This window comes from Phoca vitulina, unplaced genomic scaffold, assembly GCF_004348235.1.
Source record: "Phoca vitulina isolate PV1807 unplaced genomic scaffold, GSC_HSeal_1.0 scaffold8, whole genome shotgun sequence".
NCBI lineage: Eukaryota > Metazoa > Chordata > Mammalia > Carnivora > Phocidae > Phoca > Phoca vitulina.
In genome coordinates, this window is record NW_022589711.1 from 42,119,074 (window position 1) to 42,132,766 (window position 13,693).

The window sequence follows — 13,693 nt, forward strand, 5'->3', positions numbered from 1 at the left end:
GATTTTAAAGTGCATAGTTTCCAGCAAAGAAATGGGAGTATAGCCAGTACAACTAGAGAAGTGAGGAAGTCTACTCACATGGGAAAATAAATGTTAGACAAGGAAAAGTGATTATTTAACACTAATAAAGATGTAGGTGGAAAATTCAGTAGAGAACATAGTGTATTTAACGAGACAAGTGATAATGGATTAGTAGAATGTTCAGGGCAGAGGGATGTTAAGTAATAATATAGAAACTAATTTACCTAAGCAATAGAACAAAAAACAGATGAGTACAATCTTAGGAACCAGTAGAAGTCCCAACATAGTTTTATGCTTTCTGGAGTACATGTGAGCAAAACCAGAAAAGGCTGACAGAGTTCACCTGCAAAAAAGAAGTCTGACAATTTTTGTTTTGTGCTCTCTCGACCCCTCTGAAGGCATTTTTAATTTTTAAAAAAGCTTTTTTAAAGGTTTATTTGAAAGAGAGAGAATCTTCAAGCAGACTCCTTGCTGAGCACGGAGCCCAACTCAGGGCTCCATCTTACAACCCATGAGATCACCACTTGAGCTGAAACCAAGTTCAACCGACTGAGCCACCCAGGTGCCCCAAAGGCATTTTTTAAACTATAAATGTGTATAGTTGAAACAGGTTAGTTTATCAAGTGAAAAACCTTGTATTGAAGGGCTCAGAAAAAAAGGTAAGATTATAAATAAAGTCTTAAAAAATTAGTAGGAAAAAAAATAAGTATAGTAGGGTTTTATGTTTAGCTTTAAACATAGAGAATAATAAACATAACCTGTCCAGTCTAGTCTGGTACCTTAACAGCTGAAATGACCTCAACCTCAATTTTCTGATTACTCTTAGCTAGTTGTAAATAGTAACTAAATTCATTCACTTTCAAGTATGTGGACAGTGTTCTAAGAAATTGAGTATGTAAGGACTGACTTGTGGATACTGCTTTCTATGATACTTAAATAATAATCTATGGTCCCACATATCCCATAGACATTTAACTATTAAATAAACTTATTATGTATGCCAAAAACTTAGTAACAAACATTTTGAAGTAATTTATATCCATCTTATTATTACCACTATGAAAAAGAAATTAGGAACTGCTATAATACATACGGCATGACTTGGAAGGTATTATAAGAGTTACGTGGTGGGAATTAATCATGGAGAGCTCAGATAATTAGAAAATATTTCATGGGAGAACTAAGATTTGAGGTCTTGAGGAAAGGTTAAGATTTGGTAAGCAGAGAAGATCATTCTAAGTGTGAAAAGAAGATACTAGTAAAAGACGCATATATGGCTTCTCTGGGGAACAGAGGTTAGGAAGGTTAGGAACAGGACAAAAGTAAACCTCTTGCTTCTCTGGAAAAAAAAGATAGAAACATTAAGTTTCTGTTATCCAAAATGACTATATAATCTGTTATCCAAAATGGGACACTTTTGAGAGTGAAGGGGCATTCAGTTAATAATTACACTGAACAAGCATAAAGTGGCACATATGATCACCATTGTCCTTATATGCATATTATGTCAGATTTTCCTAAAGACAATAAGTAAACAGAAGATTTTTAAGTAGGAGTCACAGTATTACATGTGCTTTTAAGAAAACTAACTTTGAGAGCAATGAGGATTACAAAGGATGTGAAACTGAAAGAGGGAAACTGGTTAGGAGGTTGTTTTAACAAATTCTATGATATGACGATGGCCTAAAGTCAGGGCAGTGGAGATAGAAAGGACAAATCACAGGACTATATTGGAGGTAGGATCTTTATATTTATTTAGAACTGAAATAAAATATTCCTTTATATGCATATTACTATTTTCAAAAGAAATCAGAAAAGACAATAGCTAATTGCTATCTTACAAAAGAAAAAACTTGAGGCACACAGAGTAGAAGCAGTACTCAAACTAGGTCCTCACTTCATACCTAATAGACTGTTATTTAACCATACCTCCATATACTAAATGCAGAATTTAAGCTTCCTCTCTTCTGCCAACGAATCTCCATCTCTACTTAATTCTTAAATTTCCTTTGCATCATTTGTTTTGCTTTCTTTCTGGCTTTTTATTCTTTGAAGTTTACAGCGTACACCAATGCAGGAGGTCTTTATCCTCCTATCCCCAATCCAATAATGGTCCCTGTTTCAAAACATTAGCACCAATTTCCTTTCCTACTTAAACCACAAGCGCTTTATCAATGAATTAGATTACTCTGGCTATTAAGTAATAGTTAAGGGCAACTTACTGGATTTCTAAATTCTCAAGATTCTTGCCATAAACCATACTAGGTTCATCTCACTGTTTAGTTCCTCTGTTTGCTATCTTTCCTAAACGTCTGAATCCCTTCACCTCAATGTTTCCATGGAAGACATTTTCTCTCTTGATCTTTACGTCTGCCTACATTTTTGAGTACACCAGCTTCCAGTCCTTGGGGATACAGCTATACTACATTGCAGCACAGAAAAGCAGGGTTCAAATGTCCACAGCTTTAGGAAATGGGGCTAAAGTGGGTTCTATCAGAAGACCAAAATAAAGGCAAAACAGCTTTTGTTTCCAGACTTTGTTTACCTGCCCTCAAAGAGCAAGAAGCTCTTTTCTTTAGGGAACAATATTATGTATTTCTTAAAAAAAATAAAAAAAAACTTCATTGGCTACCTAGCATAAGAGAGCACTTCTCAAGTTGGCGTCCGCTATCATAATAGAGGGGAGAAGGGACTGTGTTCCCTCTAGAAATTTAAAATTTTGTATTTTCATTTTAATAATAACCTATTTTAAAAATCAATATAAGCATATTTTGGATCATTTAGATTCATCCAGATGACAGAATAGTGCCATGGAATTTTTGTCTTAATTTGGTTTTGTGTTTACAACCATAACAACATCAACCTAATTGTGTACACTATTGAGAAATTAACATAAGTGTGCTTATTACATAATATATGCATTTGTACCAAGTGAAAATCAAATTATGTCAAGGCACACTATATAAATGAAGAGTTTGCTGTACTTTGAACAGACAAAATAGGTGGGAGAATGGAGTCATCATTCTACACATGAAATAGGAATGGAAGCCTAAATAAAACAAACAAATAAAAGGGCTTTGTATAGATTATTCAAGTTTGAAGAGCATTAGTGTAAGATATAAAACATCAGGAAATCACATGAGCAAAGGAAGGTGTAAATCATACAAACTGACCACAAATCTTCTGTTGACTGCATTTTAATTATAATCCACCATTCCTCACATTCCATCCTGGCTAATACTTGAAAAGATATAATCCAGGGGGGAAAATGCCGAATATGACACACACTAATACTGGTAGCAGTCTTGATTAAAAAAAAAAAAAAAAAAAAAAATGATAGGGATTGTTAAATAAAATTTCATGACCTCTATTTCAGTATTATATTGGTCAGATACTCTACCTTAAGGGTAGCATGTGAGGAATACTTAGATTACACCAAAAAGAGCTTTATTTTTCTTTCTTCATAAAAATGACATGATTATTAATGAAAATATGGAAACGCAAAACAAAGAAAATAAAATCACCTACACTCTTCTCACCCAAACTACCGTTAGCATTTTGGACTATTTTCCTGTATTTATTCGTTATACAGAATTGTCTTTGTTTTTTGTTTTTCTTTAACATGACTGAAATCATAGTATACTACAAATCACTTATAAACACTTTAACTTATAATAACTTCACTAGATTCAAACTGCAACTCAGCCTTTAAATCCCAACAGGCCACCTAGGGTTCTCTGAATTTAGAGCCAGGTGAGAGACCCTAAGTATCTTCTGACCGAGATTCAAAATAAATTTTAAGTGTAAAGATCAAAGAATGGTTTACCTCAGAACATTTAGGGTTTATTATAAATTTTAAGTGTGGTGGGAAAGGCAACATCATGGTCAGTGAAAGCTAACCTATAATTCTGGCACTAAAATACCAAGGTCTCTGATCTAAATAAGTAATTAGTAATAAAAGGATCTTCTGCAATGAAGAGAGATAAGATTGAGAACTTGAAGGAAAGTAACTAGAATCAAAATACAATTTAGAGATAGAAAAAGACACACTTTGAATCTGGGAATATAAATGATTTCACCTCTTATTATAAAAGATCTATTACCAATTAAATAAACCTATCCCTGCTCAAAACAAACTATTATATGTACATTTTTAAGCATAGAAAATCTCTGCTTGAACTATAAAAGAGTTGAACTTTATTAACTCACAAAAATATATAATGAAATATAAGTAAACGTGACAGGTGCATGGTGCATAACTCTAAGTCTGGCACTACACACACACACACACACACACACACACACAAGTAGAAGTTTAATCCTGGTTTTGTCATGGCCACCTATGTAATCTTGAATAAGTTACTTGGTATCTTTGACCAGAGTTTCTGAATCTATAGAGTAAGGATGCTAGAGATTCACTCTAGCAATAAGCCCTACTGAGATTTTTTTTCTCGGCCCTTAATGTCATAAATTAAACTGAAATGAAAAAATTTTAAATAAAATCTCTCTTAAATCATTTCAATTAAGTATCAAAGCAAAAAATAAAGATTTCTGTAAATTAGTACTTATGCTCTTCAAATTGGTTCCATCTATGCTCTAAGAATTGGTTAGGCTATCCAATGGCTAATGACATCCTGTTAACATATCGATGCTTTCAATGTATACTCCAAACAAGATCAAATCTTTTTATTCCCCTCCCAAAATACCAACAGGAAAGCAAACAAAAGAAGAAAAACACACAGCATCATTTATAAGACCTACAAACAGTTTCAAAAAAGAATAAGGAAAACATAAGAAATACATGTTTTCATATGCTATATGATATTGAGTAAGTACCTCTGTGTAAAGAAATTAACTTTTGAGTTTTAAGTAGTCAAAATTTATATATAAGATACTCCTCCTAATGAAATTCTATATTTTAATGGTATAGGTACACTGTCCTCAACCTACAAATAAAAACCCAGGCTGAAAACTGTCTACAGGAAATCAGTGGGAACAAAACTATACACAGTCAATGCAACACTAAAGTACAACTACCCAACTTCTTTACATGCAGAACTGCTGTGTACTTTGTACTCAGGCAGCTATCTAGTACCAAAATAGTTTAGTTTAAGAACAATGAGAAACACAAGTTTAAGTTAACTATTGGTTAATGTGCTTTTTAAAAAACTCATTTTGACTCACCTTAGTCCAAGGATGTGCCTTAATTTGAGGGAATTTGAATTCTGTGTAGTTTGGGTTCATTTCTCTAATTTGCTCCCTTGTTGGTGTCCCCAGGACCTAGACAGAGAAAGCAAGTTATTGCTGTATTTTTCTATATACTTACAAATCAGTCTTTATGTTTTAATGTATTGGTTTCATTGGAAAAAAGAATTCCAAAGTCATGAAATATATAATTCATTAAATACAGCAGACTTCGCAGAAGATTTTTAACTGACTATAGATCCTATGCTATACTACCCTACACAGACTTTTATGATAATCATGTTAAACCAGGGTTATGCAAAAAGATCACTTAAAAACATTCAAGTAAAAATCAAACATCTTTGTTCTATTGAGAAAAACCATCTATTGCAATCATGGGCATCTGAAATGAGATCTTGTATTCATTTAGTAAAGTATAGCCAAAGGTTTTATTATCAATAAATTAATCAGGAGAACCTTACTCAGTGTCATGAATAATTCTATTCAATCAATGAGTATTTAGTGATTGTTCCCTGTGTACAAGGAACTATGCGATGACATATGGAGAATACAAAGAACAAGAGATTTCTTGTTATAATGAACTTACATGTTTGTGTGTGGAAAAAAGTATAACTATAATATAATAGGAAAATATGTTCAGCATTTCAATGTTGCTAGAGATACAGTATGTGCTGGACAAAGGAAAGCATACAGAACTGACTGCATGAGACATGATAGGAAGAAACATTAATTACTAAAAATGAGCACTTTGAAAAAAGATGACATACATTACTCATCTTTATGATTCTAAAGCCTGGTATAAAACAAATTTGTTAAAATATTCAGCCATTTACAATCCAAAACCAGTGCCACAGAAGGAGTGTAATGTACTAAGTACTTGATTTGTGGTGGCAACCAGTGAATAATCAGGGCAAAGTAAGAACTTCAGGGATTTTTCTGCTTGTTCGTTTTTTGGTTCTAATTCTGTAGACTTCATTAAAAACAGAACTTAATCAAGATTTTTAAGAGTTCTGTTCTTCAAAAGACACTCTTAAGAAAACAAAAAGGCAAGCTACAGACTGAAAGAAAACATTTATAAAACATACATTCTGCAAAGGACTTATATATAGAATATCCAAAAGACTCCTATAATTCAAAAACAAAAGGACAAACACCCCCACCTCCCCCATGGGCAAAAGATACAACTAGACACTTTACCCATGAAGACACAGATAGTAAATAAGCACATGAAAAAATACTCAACATCATTATCATCAGGGAAATACTAGTAAAACTGTAAGACACCACCTACATACCTACTCAGAAGAGTAAAGTTAAAAAAAAGATTGTGTATACCAAGTCTTGGTAAGGCTGTAGAGCAACGGAGGCTCTCATCCACTGCTAGTGGAAATGTGAAATTGTATGGCACCTTAGAAAACACTTTGGCAGTATGTTAAAAAGTTAAACATATACTTACCATACATCCATCACTCCCACTCCTAAGTATTTACCCAAGAGAAATGAAAGCATATGTTCATACAAAAACTTTTACACAAATGTGCACAGCATCTTTTTTGCAACTGCCAAAAAGTGGAAACAAATGTCCACAACAGATGAATGAATAAACAAACGGTGGTATATCTATATGATGGAATGCTACTCAGTAACAAAAAAAGAACATGGATGAATCTAAAAATAATTATACCCGAGTAAAAGAAGCCAGACCAAAAAGAGTACCTACTGTATAATTTCATTCATATGGAATTCTAGAAAATTTTGTCTACAACAACAGAAAGAAAAGCCATGATTGTGAAAGGCTGGAGACAAGTTATTACAAAGAGCACTAGGAAATTACTGGGGGTGAGGAGTATGTTCATTATCTTGATTTCATGGTGGTAGTTTCATGTGTGCACACATATGTCAAAACTTCCCAAACTGTATACTTTAAAAATATGCACTTTACTGTATGCCAATTACATCTTTCAGAAATTATTTAAATATTCAAATACATAAACTTTAAGTAAGATAAGTGGAAAGGACATTGAGCTACAGAGCTGTAGTATTATTTGTCAATATAAGTCAAAAAGGAATCTAGTTAACTATAAACTGACCTTTAATTCCTAAAAGACAATTTCTGAGCAAACACCTGATGTTACTGGAAAGAAAAGAAAAGATGTATAAAAATAATCTAAATTATAAACACATCATTCTGTGGAAAGTTTGCTTTTGGGCACTGGAAACAAATGTCTAGTTAAATAACCTCCCTTCTTTCTTGTAGCAGAAGTCCAGCTTTATAGAGAGGAGCAAGGTATTATCTAGTACTGGGAAGAGAAGTCTCTGGCCTTTGCGACTGCAGATATCAGACACTTATTAAGTCAGGAACTATTCACACTTAAAATATGAAGGCTAAAAAGGAATCTTAATTTTTATTTTTAAATAATTAAGCAAACATTTATATCCTATTTTACCCCTTGATGAAGTGTGTGTGTATGTACTGGGAAAGAGGGAAAGGAGTGAAAAAGGGAGAGTGAGCTAATCAATAATTCTGCCCCCCAAATGCAACCCCACTGGATTCTTTTAATTGCTGAACAAAAAAACCAAAAGCAATGACATGAATAAATGAGTATTTAAAAACGCATACCTTCAATGACCCTACAACTTAATAATTCCATTTTAAGTTATATACTCTAGCCTAGAGAAACATTTTTATATATCCAAAGCAACAATGTAACATAATAAAATACTATAAAATACTATAGGCACAAGCAAAAATCCAAAAGTAGAATTAGTAAATACACTGTAGCATAGTCATAAAATGGTACACTAACTAGCAATGAAAATAAAGCACAGCTACACATACCTTCTGATGAATCTCACAAAATGGTGAGTTTTCACTCAGCAATGAATACATACAGTAGGACTGTCTTATATAAAGCTTAAAAACAGGCAAGACTAAACTATATTTTAGTATATATAGTAAAACTGTAAAACTAATAAAAAACATGGGAATATTCATTAGATTATTCAGCTTAACAGGAAGATATAAGAGAGACTGAGACTGGGATGGGGCATAAGTAATTCCTCTAATTCTTAACATGAGTGATAATTACATTGATATTTGCTTTATTATTGTGCTTTACATTGAAGACATTTTAATATATTTTAGGGCATTATGATACATATCACAATAAACAAAATAAGACTTAAGAAATGCCCACTTTTGAATCAGTGAGTATTTGCTGTGCAGTTCCCCTCTATTTATTCAGTACTTTGTTAACACAAGACACAGTCCTAACTCCCCACAAGTTAGTAAGAATGCTAAAAAAATGAGAATTGTATGATGTCCATTAGTAAATCCATCCTTTTACTGTATAGACAGAATTCACATGGACTTATCAGCCATTTGGTTAACTTTCTGATAGGGGCTATGTGAGAGAATTCAAGGACACTCCTTGAAGTGAATATTATAATTCTTACTGTTTTTTGTTATATCCTAAGAACATTCCCAATTGAAGTAAATCTGTGAAATACACAATAAAACAGCTGAGAAATATATGCAATATACACAAGGTTTGCTTAACATACGAACTTTTAATAATTTATTTAATGTGAAAGCAAGAAGTATACCGTATATGTGTTTTCACTCCCATTATCTTCTCCCTAGATTCATGTCTCACAGCCACTCACATCTAAACATTTACCCAAAATTTTGTAATGAAAAATGTCAAACATAGAGAAAAGTCACACTTTTTTTTTTCAGTGAAAACCGTCTTCCTTTATACCAACTACCCAGATTCCAAGATTAATGTTTTACTATGTTTGGTTCATCACATTTCCATCCATCTATCCATACATCAATCCACCTTTTTTTTTTGATACATTCCAAAGTCAGTTGCAGACATTACCACGTTAGCGCATATATAATTAAGGTTCAATATTTATGACTTTTATTTAAGCATTTTTTACATACTTGGAATCTTCCTTCAATATACATAGTATGTACATGTGGAAAATTTTTTATTACAATGGGAAATAATCTGCTTCGACAGTGATATAAAAAAGACTATTATAATTCTATTTTTTTTTTTTTAAAGATTTTTAATTTATTTGACAGAGAGAGACACAGCGAGAGAGGGAACACAAACAGGGGGAGTGGGAGAGGGAGAAGCAGGCTTCCTGCCGAGCAGGGAGCCCGATGCGGGGCTCGATCCCAGGACCCTGGGACCATGACCTGAGCCGAAGGCAGGCGCTTAACGACTGAGCCACCCAGGCGCCCCGACTATTATAATTCTAATTGATGGTCAGAGTTTAACTATGTCCTTTACCTTCAAAATATGTGTATCTGTAACTTTTAAGAAGCTAATTACTAACCAGTAAATGGAATCACTGCTCTATACACTACCAATCATTTAAAAACAATTAACCAAATAAATTAGTCTGTTACCACAAAGCAGCAATGGAGATCTTCTTATCCCTTTGTTACAGCCACATGATCTTGAATCACTAAGGCCATTAGATGGGGAAATAAAGATTCTAATGTCATAGGATTTCCTATGTTTAAATTCTCTTGCCAAATACTCAACTATCATTTCTCTATTCTTTTTCTTATTATTTTTTTTAAATCTTAAAACCAGGTTCTCCCCAGGCTGGCTAGTAGAGATGGAAACTAAATGGAAGATCCTCTAGAACAGGGGTCTATAGGCCAGAGAGTAAATACTTGAGGCTTTGTAGGCCATAGAGCCTCTGTCACTATTCAATTCTGCTGCTGTAGCACAATGCAGCTGTAAACAAAAGTTTATTTACAAAAATAGGTAGTAGAGTGCATTTGGCTCCTAGGCCCTAGTTGCCAAACTCTGACCTAGTTCAAACATTTTTAGAGATGAGAAAAACTGACGCCCAGAAGGAGCAACTTTTCAGAGGTCAGAACTAATTAGAGCCAGAGCTAGGACATAATTCAAATTTCATCAGTGGCAAACCAATTTTAGGAGATGGTATCAAAGAATCTGTTTATTGGACTTTGTTGGAAGATGACCAATTTCTATTTCTAATTTTGGTAGTTGTGAAAGATGTTGCTTTTAAGTATGAAGGCACAGAGCTGGAAGAGAAAATAATATTTAAGACAATCAAGAATAACTAAGTGGTAAATAATGGGTATATCATTTAGAAGAGGGCTTGAGGGTAGAAAAACAGGTTTGGTAGTACCTGATGTATAGGTTCTAGGTGGCTGCAAAAGTGTAGAACAGGTAAAGCAGGTTGAAGGAGAAGAGTACTAAAGATGAGGACCAACAGGACACAAATATGTGGAAAAAGGGAAATTTAAAAAGAAAACTAGGACAGAAGTCCAAGAAACTGGAGTAAGTCCTACAGACAATGATACCATGGAGGCCAAGGAAAGTAAACATTTAAAGAACAGAGAGGTGAGTAACTTATGACATAATTAGCTCAGATAAATAAAAGTGTTCCCTATATCTGGCCATGAAGTGACTTCCTTTCTGATAATGGTGAGACCAACCATGAAAAGAGCAAACAGACCATAATCATCTGAAATAAGTTCTCCTTTCAAAAGGTCCATCAGTGAGGAAAAGGAGAACAAAGAGAAGAAATATTTATGGAGCACTCAGTATGTAAAAGCTCTGTGTGAGGTATATCAATTTTCTTTTCTCATTTAAACTTTATAATACTTTATTACCCATTTTACACTTAAAAGAAATTATAGTTGATGGAGGTAAACTGACTTCTCAAAGCTACAGTTTGTCAGTTGTAAATATGGTATTCAAAGGCATGTGCAGTTGACTCCCTAAAATGGTCTACCCATTATTAAGGGCAAAAACAAGGAAAGGATTTTTTTTAAATAATTAAAAAAATAATAATTTTCTTAAACTCTACTGATTATACCATAAAATGAAATCTAAATCCTTCTGAATTGTGCAGGATATACTAAGACCATGAGGCTATAAGTTTAAAAAATTAAACAGACTTAACAAAAACCCTCCATGATTTAAATAAAATCTACTCATATCTGGTAATTCAACTTAATAAAAAGAATATCCTGAACGTTTATATTATAGATTTTAGGCAACAGAAGAATTATATGAAGAAATGCAAGCATCTAATTAACTAAAGAAAATTAGAAACTTTTAACAAACCTCAAACTTATTTTACAAATTCTTGCAAAAATTCTTACGATTTAGCAATTTTGATAAATCACTTTCAGACTTCCTTAACTGTAGATTCTCACTGTACATCCCATGCCTACTCATGCTTAAGTATATTTGCAATACCAAGCATACAACTTTTAATATTTTTGTCTGTTGTGATTGTTTCACATGTGTAAAATCTTGGTTGGAATGTTAAATAGTTGGCAAGTAATATAGTTGTGCATATTATAAGTAATTTTATTGCAAGAATTTCTATTTTTATTTTGTTTTAATTTTTTTAAATTTAAATTCAATTTAGTTAACATATAGTGTATTATTAGTTTCAGGGGTAGAATTTATTGATTCATCAGTTGCATATAACACCCAGTGCTCATTACATCAAGTGCTCTCCTTATTGCACATCACCCAGTTACCCCATCCCTCTACCCACCTCCCCTCCAGCAACCCTCAGTTTGTTCCCTATAGTTAAGAGTCTCTTCTGGTTTGCTTCTCTCTCTGTTTTTATCTTATTCTGTTTTTCCTTCCCTTCCCCTATGTTCATCAGTTTTGTGTCTTAAATTCCACATGAGTGGAATCATATGGTATTTGTCTTTCTCTGACTTATTTCATTTAGATTATACCTTCTAGTTCCATCCATGTTGCAAATGTACTGCCAAGAATTTTTTTATCACAAAACCTAAGTTACAGAAACTATTGTTGTTACTGAATTACGCTGGGAGCCATAACTGCTTAAAGGTGGTCAGTGTAGGGGCGCCTGCGTGGCTCAGTCGGTTAAGCATCTGCCTTTGGCTCAGGTGATGATCCCAGGGTCCTGGGATCAAGTCCTGTGTCAGGCTCCCTGTTCAGTGGGGAGTCTGCTTCTCCCTTTGCCCCTCCCCCTGCTCGTGCATTCTTTCTCTTTCTCAAAAATAAATTAAAAATCTTAAAAAAAAAAAAACTAAAAAACTGAAGCATGGAGGTAAAAAGGCCAGAAAAACATATGTACATGTGATTCAATTCTGAGAAGGGGGATGGGAGAACAAATGCAAAAAAACTATTTAAAGAAATAGTGGCTAAAAGTTTTCCAAATTTGATGAAAATCCAATGAAAAGCTCAATGAATCTCAAGCAGTCCAATACAAAAAATATCATACAGAGTTACAGTCAACCAGTAAAAGCCAATGATAAAGGGAAAATCTTTCCCAAAACAAAGAGAGACACATTATATATACAGGGTATCAACAATAGGAATGACAGCTGACTGCTCATCAGAAACAATGCAAGCCAGAAGAAACTAGAAACCTTTCTAAAGAAAGAAAGAAGAAGAAAAGGTGGAAACCAAGAAATTGTGCCTGGTGAAAATAACCTTCAAAAGACATTATTAGGCAAACAAAAGTTAAGAGAGTTTGTCACCAGATTTTCACTGTAAGAAAGTACTTCAGAATGAAAGAAAAGGATTCCAAATGGACATTCCTATCTATACAGAGGAATAAAGACCACCCAAAATGGTAAATATGTGCCTTTCTCCCTTGCTTTTAAATTTCTTCAGAAGAAACTGAGTGCTTAAAGCAAAACAACAAAGTATTATAAAAGTACTATAGCAATAAAATGTATGACCACAGTAACATAAAGGACAGGAAGGGGAAACAGAAATATACTGTTGCAAGGTTCTTACTTTATATGTGAAGTGGTATATTATTATTTATAGATGGTGACAAAATAAACATGCCTATTTTCAATCCTAGAACAACTTAAAAAAATACGAGGATGTATAGCTTAAACTGCACATTGGGGAAATAAAAAAAGGCTCATTATATCCATAAGGTGGCAGTAAAGGAGAAAAAAAATGGAATGAAAAACAAGTATCAAAGTAAAATACTTAAACTCAACCATATGGATAATTACATTGAATGTAAATGGTTTAAACACTCCAATTAAAAGGCAGAAATTGTCAGACTCTATCAAAAGACAGTAAGTATATGTTATCTGTGAGAAATGAATTTTAAATATGAAGACACATAGGTTAAAATGCAGAAAGTTACACCATGCAAACACTTATCATAAGAAAGATGGAGTGCCTACATTAATATCAGAAAATAGAGACTTCAGGGCAAGGACATTAAAATAAAGAGGGTCATTTCCTAATGATAAAAGTAATTTTAAGACTACTTGAAATTACTGTGAATACCATGTGTAGATAAGAATGTAGAACACAGGAACTCTCATATGTTGTTGGTGGGAGTGAAAAATAGTAGAACTGCTTTGGAAAACAATTTGGTAACTTCTTATAAAGTTAACATACACATATATGACCAGAAACTTTAGTCCTAGTCCTTTCTTGAAGAGATACAT

General features: G+C 33.3%; 1 protein-coding gene across 2 annotated transcripts in view; it reads right to left on the reverse strand.

Moving 5' to 3' along the window:
* GSK3B (glycogen synthase kinase 3 beta) overlaps positions 1-13,693 on the reverse strand; it is a 207,149-nt gene that overhangs the window by 38,046 nt on the left and 155,410 nt on the right. For both annotated transcript variants that reach the window (XM_032406632.1, XM_032406633.1), the window contains exon 8: positions 5,206-5,301. In XM_032406632.1, coding sequence (XP_032262523.1) covers positions 5,206-5,301 — 96 coding nt within the window. The remainder of the gene's footprint in view (positions 1-5,205; positions 5,302-13,693) is intronic.